Consider the following 19,526-nt stretch of genomic DNA (forward strand, 5'->3'; position numbering starts at 1 on the left):
AGTGAGGGTCGTTTTCGGAGGCGGAGGGGGACCGCGCTACACGATGTTGCACTCCTGCCCGTGATCCACTCCACGCTTTCCTTCCTGCCATGCTTCCCAACTTTGCTCAAAGTCGCCAGACTACCAGCAAGTGGAGGGACCGCCAGACCGACACTGGACTAAGTGGGGACGCAACCAAGGACCCTCACGGGCAGGGTCAGCATGGGACCTCAAGTGAGGGGGTGGGTGGGCATGGGCCCCAGACCTCTCATCCTTCCTCATCCTGATTCCCTTCCTCTTTAGGATGGAGTGGGCCACAGGGGAACAAGGGAGGGACCCGCGGGGACAGTCTGGGCCCTGGGAGCTTCGAGTGGGCCTGCTGCTGAGCGGTGAGAGGGCCTGGTGAAGGTCTGGGGGTCTTGGGATGTGATGGTGAGCCCTGGGATAGCCGGCTACTGGGGCTACAGGGTGCTGGGGGTGGGAGCATAGCAGAACCTGCTGATCCACTGTTCCCAGTGCTGGCCACCGCACTGGCGCAGGCTCAGGTCCCTGATGTGCCGGGCTGTTCTCGGGGAAGCTGCTACCCCGCCACCGGTGATCTGCTGGTGGGTCGCGCTGACAAACTGACTGCCTCATCCACCTGTGGCTTGCATGGCCCCCAGCCCTACTGCATCGTTAGTCACCTGCAGGTGCGTCTGGGAGTGGGTGGGGGGCTGAGTCAGTGTGGGACTGGTACTGGCTGAGGCCCTGACCCTGACCATGACCCAACCCAGGATGAGAAGAAGTGCTTCCTGTGTGACTCCAGGCACCCCTTCTCTGCTAGAGACAACCCAAACAGCCATCGCATCCAGAATGTAGTTACCAGCTTTGCACCACAGCGCCGGACAGCCTGGTGGCAGTCAGAGAATGGTGAGGCCATGTGTGGGGCGTGGGGTGAGCAGGGCTGCCCACCAGTATCCTCAAGTCCCTGACCTCCAACTCCTGCCCCAGGTGTCCCTGTGGTCACCATCCAGCTGGACTTGGAGGCTGAGTTCCATTTCACGCACCTCATTATGACCTTCAAGGTGCCGGCATGTCTGGGAGCCTGCTTGAATCCTCCTGCTAGGCTCCCCATTGCCCCTGAATAGAGTCCCAGCTCCTTAGCCCAGTCCCGCTGAGCTCATAGGCTGTGCGTGGGAGGCTCCTTCATCTCCCACACCTTCTATTGCCTTTTGCCTCGAGACCTTTTCACATGCTACCCCAATCCCAGGCTGGGTTAAGTGCTGCCTCCCTGGATCTCATGACCCCTGAGCCTCCCCACTAGAGGTGGCTACCCTTCCTGATCATTGCTTGGCTTCCACTGGTCACCCCCATCTGTCTGTGAGCTGCTTGAGGGCAGGTCCCAGCTGAGCAGGGCTTTCGATGGGCCTCAGCTGGGCTTGGGTCCTGGTGCCGCTGATCAGCCATGCTCCCCACCCAGACATTTCGTCCTGCTGCCATGCTGGTGGAGCGCTCAGCAGACTTTGGACGCACCTGGCATGTATACCGATATTTCTCCTATGACTGTGGGGCTGATTTCCCAGGAGTCCCACTGGCCCCCCCACGGCACTGGGATGATGTAGTCTGTGAGTCCCGTTACTCAGAGATCGAGCCATCCACTGAAGGCGAGGTGAGGGCTGGGATCTGGACTTGGTGCAGGAAAGGGGGATTGATGGCCCTAAGGCAGGGTCTGGTGTCTCTAATGACTCCACGCTCCTCTAGGTCATCTATCGTGTGCTGGACCCTGCCATCCCTATCCCAGACCCCTATAGCCCACGGATCCAGAGTGAGTATTCCACCCTTTATGTTGGCGTAGTCCCAGTGTCCGGCTGGTGACTATTTGGGGCCTCGGTAGCTATTTTGGGTGCTTCCTAGGGCAGGTGCCAAGTCCAATTTAGCTCATATAGCAGTAGACAGGAGGTCTTCCAAGGTGACCTTGGCAGCTGCAGACCCTGGGTGGGTATGGGGCAACAAGAGCCTGCCTGGCCAACTGGCCTCCAACACTTTCCCCCCACTTAGACCTGCTGAAGATCACTAATCTACGGGTGAACTTGACACGGCTACACACGCTGGGGGACAACCTGCTTGACCCACGGCGGGAAATCCGCGAGAAGTACTATTATGCCCTCTACGAGTTGGTTGTGCGTGGCAACTGCTTCTGCTATGGACACGCCTCACAGTGTGCACCCGCCCCAGGAGCACCAGCCCATGCTGAGGGCATGGTGAGGGGCTTCAGCTGGCTGGAGTAGGGCTGGGGGTAGGAGCAGGCATGGCTGGACAGTGCTGACCATGTGCCTGCCTACCCTTCTAGGTTCATGGGGCATGCATGTGCAAACACAACACTCGTGGCCTCAATTGTGAGCAGTGTCAGGATTTCCATCATGATCTGCCCTGGCATCCAGCCGAGGATGGCCACAGTCATGCCTGCAGGAGTGAGTGAGACCCTGGTCCCCATAGCCCCAGAATTCTGTGGCCTGGTTGTGCCCTAGGTAGACCCTAGAGCTGGCTGGTCAGGCCTCTAACATCTAGGCTGTGTCTGAAGGGTATCCAGGCCTTGATGCCCCTGGGCTCCCTCAACGCTCCTCCACAATCTGCCCGGGGAGGGACCCAATGTGGTGCTGAAGCCATAAAGCCCATGAGCCCCCACCCCAAATCCTGGCTTATGGCAGCGACCTAAGGTGGCAATGGGGCCCCCTACGCCACTTACCCTTGGGATATGGTCCTTCAAGAGGCCTTTGCCCTGCCCTTCCCTCCCCTCCCCAAGAGTGTGAGTGCCATGGGCACGCCCATAGCTGCCACTTCGACATGGCCATATACCTGGCATCTGGCAACATGAGTGGAGGTGTGTGTGATGGATGTCAGCACAACACAGCTGGGCGCCACTGTGAGGTCTGCCGACCCTTCTTCTACCGTGACCCAACCAAGGACCTGCGGGACCCAGCCGTGTGCCGCGGTGAGGCTGGGATTGGGCACTGGGGTAAACCTGGGGTAGGAGTTGGAGAACCAGACTGCTGTCCAGGTTGTAGAGATTTGGGGTAGGGAGCATAGGGTGGAGTCAGACTGGGAATCCGGGGGAGGGGAGGACTTGGGAGATGACTGGTGCTGGACTAGTTGAGATATGGTGACCTTGTACCTCTTCTTGCCCTCAGCCTGTGATTGTGACCCCATGGGTTCCCAAGATGGTGGTCGATGTGATCCCCATGATGATCCTGCACTGGGCTTGGTTTCAGGCCAATGTCGCTGCAAAGAACATGTGGTGGGCTCTCGCTGCCAGCTATGCCGTGATGGCTACTTTGGGCTCAGTGCAAGTGATCCTGTAGGCTGCCAGCGTATGTGTTTCCCGCCCTAACTTCTGTGCTGACCTTAACCCTTGACTTCTTACTCTTGACCCCACTGAACGCAAGCACTGCCACAGCTCCCCAAAATGCTGATGGATCTCCTTCCCCTCCAGGGTGTCAGTGTGACGCACGGGGCACAGTTCCTGGGGGCACTCCTTGTGACCCCAACAGTGGAACCTGTTTCTGCAAGCGTCTAGTGACTGGACGTGGCTGCAACCGCTGCCTGGTGCGACTGGAGAAGGCTGGGGTTATGGGGCCCAGCACTTATCCTCAGAGCACAGGGCAAAGGGGTAGTGTCCATGCACCACGGGGTGGGTGCTGAGAGCTTAAGGTTCAGTCCTGGCTGGGAGGCCCCAAGACTGGGAGCCACTTTTCACCAAGGGGTGGTAGAGGCTAAGAGAACATCATTGAATTCCCTGCTGGGTGGCAAGGGGGTCTGTTTCTGGCTCCCAGTAACCTCTTCTCCCACAGCCTGGCCACTGGGGCCTGAGCCATGACCTGCTCGGCTGCCGTCTGTGTGATTGTGATGTGGGTGGCGCCTTGAATCCCCAGTGAGTGCTATATAAGGGACTCGGGGAGGAGTGGGAGAAGATCCTGGGCAGGATAAGGGTTCCTTCTTGAGTAACTGTGCTCTCCCCAGATGCGATGAGGCCACGGGACAGTGCCGCTGCCGCCAGCACATGGTGGGGCGACGCTGTGAGCAGGTACAGCCTGGCTACTACCGGCCCTTCCTTGACCACCTAATGTGGGAAGCTGAGGACACCCGAGGTCAGGTAGGGGGGCAGTGTTGGAGGGCAGGTCATGGGTGTGACTATAGCTGGAAAGGCCGGGTTATGGGCAGTGCCTTGTGTGGGGAGGGTGTATGGCTTTGGGCAGGGCCTCAGCTGAACAGCTGGGGTTTGGGGACAGGCTGTGGCAAAAGAGGTGGTACCTCGCCTGAATCCCCTCCCATAGCCACATCTCCTCCCAGGTGCTTGATGTGGTGGAACGCGTGGCGACCCCCGGGGGAACTCCATCCTGGACAGGCCGGGGCCTCGTTAGGCTGCGGGAAGGCCAGGCACTGGAATTCCTGGTGGCCTCTGTACCAAGAGCTATGGATTACGACCTGCTGCTGCGCTTGGAGCCCCAGGTCAGACCCTGTGACACCTAACGCAGAGCTGAACCTCTGGGTGTGGGAGCATCTCCTCCATCATCTGATTCCCCCAGGTCCCTGAGCAATGGGCAGAGATAGAACTGACCGTGCAGCGCCCAGGGCCTGTGTCTGCCCACAGCGTGTGTGGGCATGTGTTGCCCAAGGACGACCGCATCCCAGGGACTCTGCAAACAGACACCAGGTGAGGGCACTAATGGTAGCACCTACAATGGTGGAGGGTTGTGGGTCGGCCCTAAGCTCCTTGAAGGATACTTGGAAGACTCCACCTCTCGTTTATCTGTCCCTTCCTTCAAGTGCCTCCTCCTAAGTACTGTTTGCCAGGTGCGGTTGGGCATGGCACTGGTCAGAGGAAGAGAGTAGACAGAACAAGGCTTGCTCTCTTTAAGTTTCAGAGGCCAAGGCAGGAACTAATGGGAAACCATCCAGCATCACTATGGGGAGTGCCCACGGAAGGAAGGGAGGGCATCAGTACACTCTGAGCAAAGATGTGACTGGTCTGATTACTGTGTTATTACATTGTGCGTGGTATTTGTTTCATGTATCTTTTTTCATCACTTTTTAAACTTTTTATCATGTAAATATTCAAACATACACAGAAGCAGAGAGAATAATAGCATAATCAACCTGGCTGTACCCATTATAGACGTTTTGCCAACTGTGACTTGTAGTTAACAAAGATCCCTCTAGTTGCTGAGTGGAGAATAGACTTATAGGCTTAAAGGGGTCAAGGTGAAAGCTGGAAGATCTGCTGGACGCTACTGTACTGAGTTAGCCAAATGACGGTGGATTAGACAGTGGTGTAGCAATAGAGGTGGCAAGAAAAGAAAGGTTCCAGAGGGTTCTAGTGGCAGAACTGATGGCTTAGGCATGTAGGAAAGGGAGAGAAAGTAGACAGGTGACTCTAGGGCTTTTGGTTTTGCCATCTGGGTGGGGATGGGGCTCTTAATTAAGATGGAGACATAGGAGGAACAGTTCTGAGATGCACAGACATGGGGGAAAAGGCCAGCGGAAGATTGGATTTCTGTGTCTGGAATTACGGGGAGGGCTCAAGTTGGAGACAAAAATTTGGGACTTGTCACTAAAGAGGTGGGTCTAGATCAGGGGTCGGCAAACTGTGGCCCGCGAGCCATATGTGGCTGTTTGGGTACGTACATGTGGCTCTGAAGTAAAATGGAAAATGAAAATAAAACTATCATAGTTTCATTTATAAGTTTCTTTTTTTTTTTTTTTTTTAGCTGAGCCATCCTGCCACCCGTTGGCAGCTCAGCAGCAGCTCAGCTCGGGCCAGGAATCGAACTGGTGACCCTGTTGCTCAGAGCTCGCACTCTTGAGCGAGCTCTTAACCAACTGAGCCACTCGGCTTGCCCTCATTTATAATTTTTAAAGGATATTATTCACATAATGGTGATTTCATTTGTTTTATGGCTCTCGAATAATTTTTAAATTGTTGTGAGGGACAGGATTGGCTCTTCTGTCTCAAAAGTTTGCCGACCCCTGATCTAGTGTTAGAGGCCAGTAGAGAAGGAGGAGCTGGGGGGGAGGGGCGAAATCAGGAGTGTGGACAGGATCCCAGAGAAGAGAAGAGTGTCTCAGCATGGAAGGTGCACTGATCTCATTGCATGCTGCTGAATGCTGGGGCAGATAAGAATAGATAAGTGGCCGCTGGGTTTGGCTGCACAGAGGTCATTAGTGACCTCAGCACAGGCTGTCTCCATGGCGTGATTGTGCAAAAGCTCCCCTGGAGTGAGAGGCTAGAGAGGGGAGGCAGTGACTATAGTCAAATTTTACGCATTTGTGGGGCAGGAGAGCAACAAGGCAGCACATAGCGGGAAACCGAAGGGATTAAGGGAAGATTTTTTTCAGGGGGGAGAAAAGAACCCCAGCATGGGTTTGCAAACTGATGGGAATGACCTGGAGTTGGGGGGGGTGGGGGGGGTGATGCAGTCTTGGCGAAGAGCAGAGATTGGAGATTGGAGATCGAGGTCAGAGGAAGGCCACTGAGGAAAAATTGGCAAGTATTTGTGCCAGGGAAGCACCGTGGATGGCAAGGTTGTGTGGAGTGTTTTCAGGGAGACTGGTCTGCACAGGTGTGTGATTCCCGTGAGGCAGTTTGCGGGAATCTTCTGTACAGATTCTCTGCCAGGCTGTCCAGCTGTCTGTTGGCCTGGCCGATGGTTTGGTTGCTATGTGTGGGTTGAGGGAGGCCCACGGTGATGGGTACAGGGACCCTGGGTGACCCCCATGCCTGTCCTCACCTCCTCCCAGGTACATGGTGCTTTCCAGACCTGTCTGCCTCGAGCCTGGCGTCTCCTACAAGCTGCACCTGAAGCTGTTGAGAACAGGGGGAAGCGCCCAGCCTGAGGCCTCTTATCCAGGACCCAGCCTGCTCATTGACTCGGTGAACAATCCTCTCTCCTCACACCAACCAAGATGGCAGGGCCTGACCAAGATGGCAGGGCCTGTGGGGTGGGACCTATAGTGGCTGGATAGGAAGAGTGTGTGACAGAAGAGGCAGGCCTGTGGTGGTGCTAAGCTAAATGCTCTGGCAGTACCAATATAACCCCGGGTCTGCACCTCACTCTTCCTTGCTCATCTCTTCAGCTGGTGCTGCTGCCCCGTGTCCTGGTGCTGGAGATGTTTAGTGGAGGCGATGCTGCGGCCTTGGAGCGTCGTGCCACCTTTGAACGCTACCGCTGCCACGAGGAGGGCCTGGTGCCCAGCAAGACCCTTGCCTCTGAGGCCTGTGCCCCCCTCCTCATCAGCCTGTCCTCCCTGCTCTACAACGGTGCCCTGCGTGAGTGTCTGTGATGTGGGTTGGCAGGGCAGAGGTGTGGGGGTCCAGCCTAACTTGGCCCTATGCCCACTCCCCACAGCCTGTCAGTGTGACCCCCAGGGCTCACTGAGTTCTGAGTGCAACCCCCATGGTGGTCAGTGCCTATGCAAACCTGCAGTGGTTGGGCGCCGCTGTGACCTTTGTGCTCCTGGCTACTATGGCTTTGGCCCCACAGGCTGTCAAGGTACTTGTCTGCCCCTTCTTCTCCTCCTGCCCATGGCCGTTCTACCTCCTCTTTCTGGCTCTCCTTCTTCCTTCCTCTAACTGCATGGACCCCATTCTCTCAGCCCTGGGTTACTTGAAGTTCTCTGCCATTCCCTGACCTTCCCACTCTGACCCCACCGAAGTTCCCCTCAAAGCCCCTCCCTGGCTCAGCCTCTGCCTTGTCCCTAGCCTGCCAGTGCAGCCCTGAGGGGGCGCTCAGTGGCCTCTGTGAAGGGACCAGTGGGCAGTGCCCCTGCCGAGCTGGTGCCTTTGGACTTCGCTGTGATCGCTGCCAGCGTGGCCAGTGGGGATTCCCTAGCTGCCGGCCATGTGTCTGCAATGGGCATGCAGATGAATGCGACACCCACACAGGCACTTGCCTGGGTTGCCGTGATCACACAGGGGGTGAGCACTGTGAAAGGTGAGCCTGGAACAGCTATGAGTGGGTTGGTGGGAGGGCAGGCTCCTCAGGGATGACACATCTCTTCCTGCCTCTCCATGCAGATGCATTGCTGGCTTCCATGGGGACCCACGGCTGCCATTTGGGGGCCAGTGCCGGCCCTGCCCCTGCCCTGAAGGTCCCGGGAGCCGGCGGCACTTTGCTACATCTTGCCATCGGGATGGGTACTCCCAGCAGATGGTGTGCCACTGCAGGGCAGGCTACACGGGTGAGTGGGTAAAGTACAGGCACGGGATCAGGATGGGGCAGCTGGGCCGAACACTCACGCCTTCCCCCTGACTGTGGGCAGGGCTGCGATGTGAAGCTTGTGCCCCTGGGCACTTTGGGGACCCATCAAGGCCAGGCGGCCGGTGCCAACCATGTGAGTGCAGTGGGAACATTGACCCCACGGACCCTGATGCCTGTGATCCCCACACGGGGCAATGCCTGCGCTGCTTACACCACACAGAGGGGCCACACTGTGCCCACTGCAAGCCTGGCTTCCATGGGCAGGCTGCCCGACAGAGCTGTCACCGTGAGTGTGGGAGGGGAAAAGATGGTTGGGGTGGGGCTGTGCTGCTCGGACCCCCTTGATTAATGTGCTCATTTTGGCTGGCACAGGCTGCACCTGCAACCGGCTGGGCACAGATCCCCAGCAGTGCCTATCCACTGACCGGTGCAACTGTGACCCAAGCAGTGGGCAGTGCCCATGCCTCCCCAATGTCCAGGGCCCTACCTGTGACCGCTGTGCCCCCAACTTCTGGAATCTTACCAGTGGCCATGGCTGCCAGCCCTGTGCCTGCCACCCGAGTCGAGCCAGAGGACCCACCTGCAATGAGGTATGGGCCCCTCCCATGAATCCCTAGGTAGAGGGTGCCAGCTGTCTGCCTCAAGTCTCCAGGGCTCAGCCTTTGATTGAGGCTCTGACCTCTGCTCTATTCCCTCTCTAGTTTACAGGCCAGTGCCACTGCTATGCTGGCTTCGGTGGGCGAACCTGTTCTGAGTGCCAGGAGCTCCACTGGGGAGACCCTGGGTTGCAGTGCCGTGGTAAGTGAGCCAGCGGGCCCAGGGTGGATGGGGGACTTTCCAGGATGCTCCACTGGCACCCTAACTCTATGGTCTGCCCTTTCCTGCAGCCTGTGATTGTGACCCTCGTGGAATAGACACGCCTCAGTGTCACCGCTCCACAGGCCATTGTAGCTGCCGCCCGGGCGTATCTGGCGTGCGCTGTGACCAGTGTGCCCGTGGCTTCTCGGGTGTCTTTCCTGCCTGCCACCCCTGCCATGCATGCTTCGGGGACTGGGACCGCGTGGTGCAGGACTTGGCTGCTCATACACGGCGCCTGGAGCAGAGGGTGCAGGAACTGCAGCAGACAGGTGTGCTGGGTGCCTTTGAGAGCAGCTTCCGGCACATACAGGAGAAGCTGGGCACTGTGCAAGGGATTGTGCGTGCCCGCAACGCCTCAGCTGTTGCCACTGCACAGCTCGTGGAGTCCACAGAGGAACTGCGGTGCGGATGGGCCTGAGATACATGATGGGATGGGGCTGAGGCCCAATGCCAGGGCTAAAGCCTCTATAAACATCTCCCTCCCCACTGGCACAGGCGTCAAATCGGGGAGGCCACTGAGCACTTGACCCAGCTGGAGGCAGAGCTGACCAATGTGCAGGATGAGAACTTCAATGCCAACCATGCACTAAGCAGTCTGGAGCGAGATGGGTTGGCACTTAATCTCACACTGCGGCAGCTTGACCAGCATCTGGACCTGCTGAAGCATTCAAACTTCCTGGGTGAGTTGTTGGCCAACTAGGCAGGTGGGCCAGGGCTGATCTTCAGCTGATTGCCTGCCTCTCTGCCCAACTTAGGTGCCTATGACAGCATCCGCCATGCCCACAGCCTGTCTGTAGAAGCAGAACGTCGTGCCAACACATCGGCCCTGACAGTGCCCAGCCTTGTGAGCAACTCAGCAGGCACCCGACACCGGACCGAGGCGCTGATGGGTACCCAGAGGGAGGACTTCAACCGCAAGTACATGGCCAACCAGCGGGCACTGGAGGAGCTCTCTGCCCGTGCCCAGAGCCTGAGCCTGACAGGCATAAATGAACTGGTGAGGCACAAGCATGGAGTGGGACATTTGTGTGTGGCTATTCCTTCCACAGGGCCCTGACTTATTCTGTGCTTGGCAGGTATGTGGGGCTCCGGGGGATGCACCCTGTGCTACGAGCCCTTGTGGGGGTGCCGGCTGTCGGGACGAGGATGGGCAACCCCGCTGTGGGGGCCTCAGCTGCAATGGGGCAGTAGCCATGGCAGACCTGGCACTGGGTCGGGCCCGGCATACACAGGCAGAGCTGCAGCAGGCGCTGGCAGAAGGTGGTGGCATCCTCAGCCAGGTGGCAGAGACCCGTCGACAGGCAGGCGAGGCACAGCAGCGGGCCCAGGCAGCCCTGGACAAGGCTAACGCTACCAGGGGACAGGTGGAGCAGGCCAACCAGGAACTGCGGGAACTTATCCAGAGTGTGAAGGACTTCCTGAGCCGTGAGCCTCCCGTGTGGCGCAGGCCATGTGGTTGTTTCCCCTGTGTCTGTGTTCATATGTTGTGTCCCTGGGTTCATACTTGGTCAGGGCCTGCACTGGACCTGTGTTTATGACTCCATGTCTGGCCCCTAAGTCCTTGCCTATATGTGTCCCTCAAGTCCATGATCCTGAGTCTGTGCTCCAGATATTGTCCCTGTCCTCGTGGTTATATCTGTATGCCTACTAGCAAACCCATATCACATGTGCAGTTTCTGAGTCCATACCCCAAGATTGTGTCCCTGTACACATGTTGAAGAATGTGTCCCTAAGCCCTTGCCTGTGTCCCCATAGAGGAGGGGGCTGATCCCGATAGCATTGAGATGGTGGCCACACGGGTGCTAGAGCTCTCCATCCCAGCATCACCTGAGCAGATCCAGCACCTGGCTGGCGAGATTGCAGAGCGGGTCCGGAGCCTGGCGGATGTGGACGCAATCCTGGCGCGTACTATTGGAGATGTGCGACGGGCGGAGCAGCTACTAGAGGATGCACAGAGGGCACGGTCTGATCCCAACCCTGGCCCCCGTCCTTGGCACCTGGTCATGATGCTTGCAGGCCCTGATTCCCTCTCTTCCCCAGGAGCCGGGCTGAGAGTGAGAAACAGAAGGCAGAAACAGTACAGGCGGCACTGGAGGAGGCCCAGCGGGCACAGGGTGCTGCTCAGGGTGCTATCCAGGGGGCAGTGGTGAACACACAAGACACAGAGCAGACCCTGAAGCAGGTGTGGTCTCTATGGGACATCAGTGGGGCAAAGTTATGGGCATGCCTCATAGACCTGTTTAACCCTGGGCTCACCCATGGCAGGTCCAGGAGAGGATGACAGGTGCAGAGCAGGCAATGACCTCTGCAGGTGAGCGGATTCAGCAACTGAATGGTCTCCTGGAGGCTCTGAAATTGAAACGAGCAGGGAATAGTCTGGCAGCCTCTAGTGCTGAAGAAACAGCCAGCAGTGCCCAGAGTCGTGCCAGGGAGGCTGAGCAGGTAGGTTGAGGCAGAGCCAGCTAGAAGGGGTGAGGGTAGAGGCTAGGCCTCCACGGGGCCACCACACTGATCCTGCCTTCTACATCCCCAGCTGCTGCAGGGCCCACTAGGTGACCAATACCAGACAGTGAAGGCCCTGGTTGAACGCAAGGCCGAAGGTGTGCTGGCTGCACAGGTGCGGGCAGAGCAACTGCGGGATGAGGCTCGGAGATTGTTGCAGGCTGCTCAGGAGAAGCTGCAGCGGCTGCAAGGTGAGGATAAGGGTGGGTGGGAACCTGAGATGTGGGACTTTGGGAATAAGATCCTTCAGCTGAGACCTGCCCCTTCTAGAGCTGGAGGGCACCTATGAGGAGAACGAGCGAGCATTGGAGGGTAAAGCTGCCCAGCTGGATGGGCTGGAGGCCAGGATGCGAAGCGTGCTTCAAGCCATCAACTTGCAGGTCCAGATCTACAACACCTGCCAGTGACCCCTGCCCAGCCCCGCCCCGCATGAGTTACTGCCTATGCATGACATAGCTCCCAACCTGGCAAGGCCCCCAATAAACCGTTGTGAATCTCTACTGTGTTGTCTGGACTCTGATTTGGGGATGGTGGGGTCTCTGGGGGGAAACTGGAGGCTGCCTCCAACAGGCCCGGGGCGAGGCCAAGGCACCGGAGCCCCGCCTCCTCCGTTCGTGCCCGCTCCCGCCGGAAGTGCGTCACCAAATCGGCGCTAGGCCACCCGTGGCCGTAACAAGTCGAAACAAAACAAGCAGCTGAGGCAGCGGCGCCGGGGACGGGGGAGGGGCGCGCCGGAACCGGAACCGACCTGACGCCGGAACCGGAACCGAGAGCGGGTTGCCAGGGCCCGAAGAGGGCTGGCGGCGGCGGCCTCGCTCGGTGAGTGGGACGGGCCGCTAATCGCCTGTCTAGCCGGAGCGGGGAGGCCGCGACGCGGGCCCAGGGCGGCCTGCTGAAGGTCACGGGTCGTGCCAGCCTCCGACCCTCGAGCCCCGCGGCGGGCCGGGCCCACCGATGAAGGCGGGGCAGTTACGCGACGCCCGTGGCCGGCCTCCCGCCTCGGAAAGGGCTGGCGGCGAGCGAGGGCGTCTTCCTGGAGGAGGTGGTGGCGGGCCCAGGGTTCGGAGGTTGGAACTGGGTTGCAGCCCAACTGGGGCGCTGGTCTGCGGTTCATAACCCCGTGCGGCCCTACTAGACGGGCATGGTTCTTCTCTAAGGCAGTCCATTTACCCGCTCGAAGTTCCGGGAGGATGGGGGAGGGACGCGACCTTCAGCTGGGGCCCTGGTGCAGAAAGGCGGAGGGCGCCCGCTCCTTGGCTCTGGACCTGTCGTCATTAAAGATCCAGCCCACTAGTCACACATCTGACCCATAAGAGCATATATGCCCCTACGTACACCCTGTAAAAAGAGACTAGTCACTATCTCTCCTGCTACTTACTGTCTCAGGCCCGGCTTGAGGCAGCCAAGGGTCCTGGACCGGTAGTTCATCCCTACTCTTATCTCAGTTTTGAGAACTTTATTTTGGATGGAGAAACAGCCCAGAATCCACTGATGGGTCTGTGGGAAACTGGGTAGAAGGTGTCTGGCTCAGAGCTGAGTGAGTGGACCTGAGAAGGAAGGGGAGGATGTCTGTTTCAGTCTCAAACTGCATGCCTGCCCTGCCTTGGCTTTGGGGCAGGATTGCTGCTGAAAGGGTAATGTGACATCTTTTCACCCCAGCTTTTGCAGGCCCCTCTCTGCTTTGGACAGCAGCTGGACAGAGGAATCTCTCTTGAGATGTAGGGGGGAAAAAAAGAAAAAAACCCTCAGGAGCAGGTTCGGGGGAGGGGGGAATTGGCAGGCAGCAGGTGGGGCACCTTAGCCCAGGATCTTGCCTGGGTAGTGGTAGCACCTGGGCTCAGGATCTTGCCTGGGTAGTGGTAGCACCTGGGCTGGGCCTGTTTTCAGCCACAGATCCTGGTCCTCTTGCTGCACGATTGTCTTTTACTTTCCTGCCTTCCTCCTCCACCTCCTACTTCTCAGGTGGTGATTAAGCAGCCAGTGAGAGTGAAGGAAAAGTGAGCACCCTGCTCAGTGCCAGCCCTGTGGGTTGAAGCCATGGCTCCTCTCCAGATTGGTGGAGGAGTCTGGTCCTAGGTCGTGGCTGCCTTGACCCGGTGTCTCCTCAGTGAGGCTTCCATCTTTGCTGGTCTATGGAGCAGGCATCTGTGAGTCTCGGCCAGAAGTGGTTGCGCTACTTGCATTATTTATTCCCCCTTCAGCATAGTCTGAGAGTGTCCAAGGCTACATCAGGTGGTGGAGAGCTATTGCTCTGTAGGGTTAGGAGTATCCCAGGTTGCTGAACCCTGGCTGTAACTAAGAAGTAAATTGTTGGGCCTTGGTAGTAATCCTCGATCTCTTCTCATTAGGCTGTCGGTTCCTTGCTGGAGAATTTGGCCACAAAGAGTTGCCAAAATAGCTGGGCCAGGAAGAAAGCGCCGTAGCCCTGACCCAGACGCCGTTGCCGATCCCGGGGCACTCTGGCTGTCGACCAAGCGGCTCAAGATGTCTGGTGGGACCAGTGCCACTGGCCCAAGGAGAGGGCCCCCAGGACTGGAGGAGGCCACTAGTAAGAAGAAGCAGAAGGATCGAGCAAACCAGGAGAGCAAGGATGGAGACCCTAGGAGAGGTGGTAATGATATTCCTAGAGTGCTTGTGGCCTTCTCCTCCCTTCCTGTTGAGCATACAGATTGGGGGTTGGGAAATGACTTTTTTGCTTCTGCCCTGGTCTGATGCTGAGACAAGGACCCATGGCAGGCTGGGTAGAGCCTCACCTTTGATATCTGGGTACTTGGCTGAAATCCTAAAGATGGTGCCTGGTGGGGTGATGGGGTCTTGAAAGCTGCCTCCCCATCATCGTTTCCCCATTCTTTCCTTTGTTGTCAGGGTCAGTGTCCACTCCTCAAGAGGAGCAGACCAAAGAGGGTGAGTAAAGAATAGGCCTTTCGGATGCTAGAGTGCTAGGGGAGAAGAGGGGTCGCTGTGGGTATAGCCCTCATCCGGAGCAGTCCATTAGGGCTGGGTCTCTGGTACCTGCCTATCCCTCTCAGGAGTTCATGGAGACCCTCACAGTCCTATTGGCACTCCTCCTACAGAATTGTTGCTTGATTGGAAGCAGAGTGCAGATGAGGTGATTGTCAAGCTGCGTGTGGGAGCTGGTCACCTGCGGCTGGAGGAGGTGGATACTGCTTTCACGGACACAGACTGTGTGGTGCGGCTTCCAGGTGCGTCCATCCTGCGTGAGCCCAGCAATGTATTTGAATCCTCTGATATCCCCCACCCCAACTCACTGCCCCCACCTTGTCTCCAGATGGTCGGCAGTGGGGTGGTGTTTTCTACGCTGAGATAGAAAGTTCTTGCACCAAAGTACAGCCTCGCAAAGGTGGCCTCCTGCAGCTGGCACTGCCCAAGAAAGTGCCTCTGCTCACATGGCCCTCTCTCCTGGTAAGTTCCAGAGCCGGGTAGGGGAGGGATACCCAACGTAATTGACAGGGCCTGACTGCTGTATCTTTGTCAGAAGAAACCTCTAGGGACACAGGAGTTGGTGCCAGGGCTGCAGTGCCAGGAGAATGGGCAGGAGCCATCTCCCATTGCCCTGGAGCCAGGCCCTGAGCCCCGCCGGGCTAAGCAAGAGGCTCGGAACCAGAAGCGGGCCCAGGGACGTGGTGAGGTAGGCACGGGGGCTGGCCCCGGGGCCCAGGCAGGGCCCAGCGCCAAGAGGGCTGTGCATCTCCGCAGAGCGCCAGAGGGGGAAGGGTCCAGAGATGGCCCTGGACCCCACGGTGATGCCCCCCCCTTCCTGGCTGAGTCAGCTACCCAGGTGAGAGGGGGGTGCCTGTGTGGGAATAGGGAGATGGGGGGAAGGGTATGGGCTGCAGTGGTGGGACCACTTGCCAGGCCCAGGGCTGATCCTGCCCACAATCTCGCTATGAATAGGTTGAGGCTGAGGAAAAACTCCAGGTACCACCGCTGAACCCCCAGACCTGCCTCCTGGGCTCAGAGGAGAATCTAGCACTTTTGGCAGGAGAGAAGGCAGTGTCCCCCAGGAATGACCCAGTCTCCCCAGCCATGACCCGGAGCCGAGACCCTGAGAAAGGTGATCGTTCCAAAGAGGAGATGGCAGTGGCAGCAGATGCTGCAACCCTGGTGGATGGTAAAGGTGGGGCTGGGGGAGGGCGGGGCAGGCAGAGCTAGGTTGGGTTGCTAGGTTGGTGGGCGGGTAGGGAGTAAAGTAGTAACAGATGGGAACCTGTCCTGGGTGGCACTGAACTGTGGTCTTGACGTAGAGCCCGAGTCCATGGTGAACCTGGCATTTGTCAAGAATGACTCGTATGAGAAGGGGCCAGACTCAGTGGTGGTGCATGTGTACGTAAAGGAAATCCGCAGGGACAGCTCTCGAGTGCTCTTCCGCGAGCAGGACTTCACGCTTATTTTCCAGACCAGGTGGGTGAGTGGCAGGAGACAGGGTAGACCGTGTGCTTCAGGCAGGACAGTGTGTTTCATGCTCTTCTTCCTGCCCTGCCTCCACTCTGCCTTTGTAGGGATGGAAACTTCCTGAGACTGCACCCGGGCTGCGGGCCCCACACCATCTTCCGTTGGCAGGTGAAGCTCAGGTGGGTGGTGCCTAGCCCCACCACTGTGCCATTCCCACCCTGGGCTCCATCTCCCTGGCTCATCTAGCCGGACACCTACTCTACCTAAGTTTCTGAGTTGAGCCTTTTCCCACAGGAACTTGATTGAGCCAGAGCAGTGTACCTTCTGCTTCACGGCCTCTCGCATTGACATCTGCCTCCGAAAGCGGCAGAGTCAGCGCTGGGGGGGCCTGGAGGCCCCAGCTGCACGAGGTCTGCACACGAGCTCCCTTCATTGCCCAACCCGCATGACTGGGACCCCCATACCCTGCCACATGCTGCTAACCACCAGCCCCCTCATTCCCCCTTTTTAAGGTGCAGTGGGTGGTGCAAAGGTGGCCGTGCCGACAGGTCCAACCCCTCTGGATTCAACACCACCGGGAGGTACCCCACACCCCCTGACAGGCCAGGAGGAAGCCCGGGCTGTGGAGAAGGAGAAACCCAAGGCTCGATCTGAGGACACAGGGCTGGATGGTGTGGCAGCCCGCACCCCCATGGAGCATGTAGCCTCGAAGCCAGAGCCACACATGGCCTCGGTGAGATTCCTGGGGTGTGGCGGGCCAAGGATGGAGGTTGGAGAGCCTCACGGCTGCTCTTTCATGCCCCCTTTGCTCCCACAGCCCAAGCCCACGTGTATGGTGCCTCCAATGCCCCACAGCCCTGTGAGTGGAGACAGCGTGGAGGAAGAGGAGGAGGAAGAGAAGAAAGTGTGTCTGCCGGGCTTCACTGGCCTTGTGAATCTCGGCAACACCTGCTTCATGAATAGCGTCATTCAGTCTCTGTCCAACACTCGGGAGCTCCGGGACTTCTTCCATGGTGAGTCAGGGCCTGGGGCGCGGGACCATGGACACGGGTCCCTTCCCCTGCTTACACCTCTGCTTGGCTCCTGTTCTCAGACCGCTCCTTTGAGGCCGAGATCAACTACAACAACCCACTGGGGACCGGTGGGCGTCTGGCCATCGGCTTTGCCGTGCTGCTGCGGGCGCTTTGGAAGGGCACCCACCATGCCTTCCAGCCTTCTAAGTTGAAGGTGATCTGTGGCCACTCCCACCCTTGGCTGGAGAGGGCAGGGAGGGCCAGCCAGCTGGGTGCACGGTAGATGGTGGGGCTCCCTGCTCACACCTTATCTCTGTATCCAGGCCATTGTGGCGAGCAAAGCCAGCCAGTTCACAGGCTATGCACAGCACGATGCCCAGGAGTTCATGGCTTTCTTGTTGGATGGGCTGCATGAGGACCTGAACCGCATACAGAATAAGCCCTACACGGAGACGGTGGACTCAGATGGGCGGCCTGATGAGGTCAGGGTTGGAGGCAGGGGTGGGCATGTCTCATGTACATCCCAGGCCCCAGGTCTCCTCAGTCCTCAACACTCTGCCTCTTAGGTGGTGGCTGAGGAAGCGTGGCAGCGGCACAAGATGAGGAATGACTCTTTCATCGTGGACCTGTTTCAGGGCCAGTACAAGTCGAAGCTGGTGTGCCCTGTGTGTGCCAAGGTATGATGTACTCCCTTAGAAAGAGACCTCCTAGCTTGGCCTAGCTAGCCTGGTCCACTTGAGGTCAGAGGCACATGCACCTTTAGGTGTTGTAGGCAAGGTTTGGCCCAGGAAGCTGACGGGAAGTCTCAGGCTCCTGTGTGGGCTGCAGAGGTTGGCAGGGGAGGCTTCTTGGCTGGGGTAAAGGTGATGTTTGGGCTCAAACATCACTGTAAGGTGGGGCATGGGTATGGGTAAGATCGAAAAGGCAGACGGGGAGCAAGTGAGGAGCACAGTGATAAAATGATTTGGCTGGGCAGGGCCTCAAGTGCCAGAAACAGGGATTGTTCTCTCTTGGTGGCCCTCCTGGTCCATTCCGTGTCCTGAGAGTTTGCTGGCTGGCTGTGAGGCCCTGAGAGCCATCCGAGGGCCTGCGGCCTGCCCCTTGTCCCCTGTGTGGCCATCCAGTGCCACCTGTGTATCTGCAGGTCTCCATCACTTTTGACCCATTCCTGTACCTGCCGGTGCCCTTGCCACAAAAGCAAAAGGTTCTCCCTGTCTTCTATTTTGCCCGGGAGCCCCACAGCAAGCCCATCAAGGTAAGGAGTTAGCTCCTACTTCTGGGCTCTCCCAGAGACCTTGGCCCACCACCCGCATGGACTGACTACTCTTGTCACCACAGTTCCTGGTGAGCATCAGCAAGGAGAACTCCAGCGCAAGTGAAGTGTTGGACTCCCTCTCTCAGAGTGTCCACGTGAAGCCTGAGAACCTGCGTCTGGCTGAGGTGTGTCTGTCCTTCCCCAGGTTCTTAAGCATGTGGACACGTGTCTACTCACAACACACACACACTCTTGAACAGTCATTGGCATCTGTACATATACATGTAAATGTGCGTGTGACTGCATAAAAATAGGTCATGTGCTACTGGTTGAGGCGTGGTTAAACCAGGCATTTGGGCTGTGCAACAGTGGTGCCCTCAGTTCCCAGCCATCATCAGGGTTTACTCCCCTCTTTGGTGGTGGCCCCCAAATGGCCTTCCCTCTTTAAAGAAGGACCTTGAGCTGCGGAACTATCTTTCCACCATCTATGGTTCTCCCTCCATCTGCTGCTCCTTCGTGTTGTCCCAGATCTGTGTGCTGGTATTCCCCAGAGGTCCTAGCTTCCAGCCTGGCAGTGTCCTTTTCCTCAGAGGGGTGCAGGTAGGGAGGAGCCTCCTTGACTGTGGCCCTTCCATGAGGACCTTGTTGCAGTCTCAGCAGGGTCCCACTAGTTGATAGCAGAGTAGAGGCCCTCAGTGTGGAGAGCTGGTGTGGTTGGCACCTGCCCCAGTCCTAGTCTTTCAGGATCTGATGCACCAGGCTCCTTATTCCACTGGGCACTAAAGCTGGTGCCAGCAAAGGCGTATGCTTCTTTTGGGCCATAATCCCCATCCCTGCTCCCTTCCATAGACCCAGTTTCAGAGCCAGGCCTTGTCCCTGTGCTCCAGGGCAGGGCTGGGGAAAAGTCTGGTTCTCACATAGGATCTGTGTGTTCTCTGTCCCCAGGTGATTAAGAATCGTTTCCACCGTGTGTTCCTGCCCTCCCAGTCACTGGACACTGTGTCCCCATCCGACACGCTCCTTTGCTTCGAGCTGTTATCCCCAGAGTTGGCCAAGGAGCGGGTGGTGGTGCTAGAGGTACAACAGGTGAGTGGAGGCCACCCTGATGGTGGGCGGGGGGAGCATTCCCACCCGGCATGGCCTTGCTGAGCCAGACGATCCACCCTAGCGCCCCCAGGTGCCCAGCATCCCCATCTCCAAGTGTGCCGCCTGCCAGCGGAAGCAACAGTCAGAGGACGAGAAGCTGAAGCGCTGTACTCGGTGCTACCGTGT

At 58.1% G+C, this 19,526-nt stretch overlaps 2 protein-coding genes across 3 annotated transcripts in view; both read left to right on the plus strand.

Moving 5' to 3' along the window:
* Nucleotides 1–95: 95 nt before the first annotated feature.
* On the plus strand, nt 96–12,073 carry LOC109376176 (laminin subunit beta-2). Of its 2 annotated transcripts, XM_019631982.1 has the most exons (33): nt 96–195; nt 283–368; nt 496–668; nt 753–888; nt 970–1,043; nt 1,439–1,627; nt 1,720–1,783; nt 2,017–2,219; nt 2,309–2,429; nt 2,762–2,950; nt 3,147–3,326; nt 3,449–3,561; nt 3,807–3,886; nt 3,976–4,108; nt 4,306–4,464; nt 4,542–4,669; nt 6,754–6,886; nt 7,090–7,282; nt 7,362–7,505; nt 7,715–7,946; nt 8,030–8,193; nt 8,275–8,499; nt 8,586–8,803; nt 8,915–9,011; nt 9,101–9,473; nt 9,567–9,751; nt 9,827–10,068; nt 10,148–10,496; nt 10,827–11,034; nt 11,112–11,253; nt 11,337–11,513; nt 11,605–11,764; nt 11,844–12,073. In XM_019631982.1, exons 2-33 carry the CDS (start codon nt 284–286, stop codon nt 11,978–11,980), a joined length of 5,406 nt encoding a protein of 1,801 aa, XP_019487527.1. In that variant the 5' UTR covers nt 96–195; nt 283; the 3' UTR covers nt 11,981–12,073. The 2 variants fall into 2 exon arrangements, with proteins under 2 accessions (XP_019487527.1, XP_019487531.1); XM_019631986.1 differs by lacking the exons at nt 96–195; nt 283–368; nt 496–668; nt 970–1,043 and having other exon boundaries at nt 809–888.
* A 189-nt stretch (nt 12,074–12,262) lies between these two features.
* Nucleotides 12,263–19,526, plus strand: part of USP19 (ubiquitin specific peptidase 19) — an 11,385-nt gene continuing 4,121 nt past the window's right edge. The window contains exons 1-19 of the mRNA XM_019634324.1: nt 12,263–12,392; nt 13,922–14,184; nt 14,439–14,477; nt 14,648–14,776; nt 14,863–14,996; nt 15,070–15,372; nt 15,489–15,705; nt 15,839–15,995; nt 16,094–16,165; nt 16,281–16,396; nt 16,499–16,719; nt 16,804–16,999; nt 17,080–17,213; nt 17,323–17,481; nt 17,566–17,676; nt 18,144–18,254; nt 18,338–18,439; nt 19,200–19,340; nt 19,423–19,524. Of these exons, the coding sequence (XP_019489869.1) occupies nt 14,058–14,184; nt 14,439–14,477; nt 14,648–14,776; nt 14,863–14,996; nt 15,070–15,372; nt 15,489–15,705; nt 15,839–15,995; nt 16,094–16,165; nt 16,281–16,396; nt 16,499–16,719; nt 16,804–16,999; nt 17,080–17,213; nt 17,323–17,481; nt 17,566–17,676; nt 18,144–18,254; nt 18,338–18,439; nt 19,200–19,340; nt 19,423–19,524 (2,571 nt within the window). The 5' untranslated portion in view covers nt 12,263–12,392; nt 13,922–14,057. The remainder of the gene's footprint in view (nt 12,393–13,921; nt 14,185–14,438; nt 14,478–14,647; nt 14,777–14,862; nt 14,997–15,069; nt 15,373–15,488; nt 15,706–15,838; nt 15,996–16,093; nt 16,166–16,280; nt 16,397–16,498; nt 16,720–16,803; nt 17,000–17,079; nt 17,214–17,322; nt 17,482–17,565; nt 17,677–18,143; nt 18,255–18,337; nt 18,440–19,199; nt 19,341–19,422; nt 19,525–19,526) is intronic.

The sequence above is a fragment of the Hipposideros armiger genome, unplaced genomic scaffold (genome assembly GCF_001890085.2).
Source record: "Hipposideros armiger isolate ML-2016 unplaced genomic scaffold, ASM189008v1 scaffold_18, whole genome shotgun sequence".
Taxonomy (NCBI): domain Eukaryota; kingdom Metazoa; phylum Chordata; class Mammalia; order Chiroptera; family Hipposideridae; genus Hipposideros; species Hipposideros armiger.

Excerpts from the sequence above, each read along its gene's own strand:
- LOC109376176 (XM_019631982.1), top strand. The coding sequence starts at position 284 with ATGGAGTGGGCCACAGGGGAACAAGGGAGGGACCCGCGGGGACAGTCT. Across the intron at positions 3,562-3,806 it reads GTGGCTGCAACCGCTGCCTG|CCTGGCCACTGGGGCCTGAG; the intron begins GTGCGACTGGAG and ends CTTCTCCCACAG. Across the intron at positions 4,670-6,753 it reads ACTCTGCAAACAGACACCAG|GTACATGGTGCTTTCCAGAC; the intron begins GTGAGGGCACTA and ends ACCTCCTCCCAG.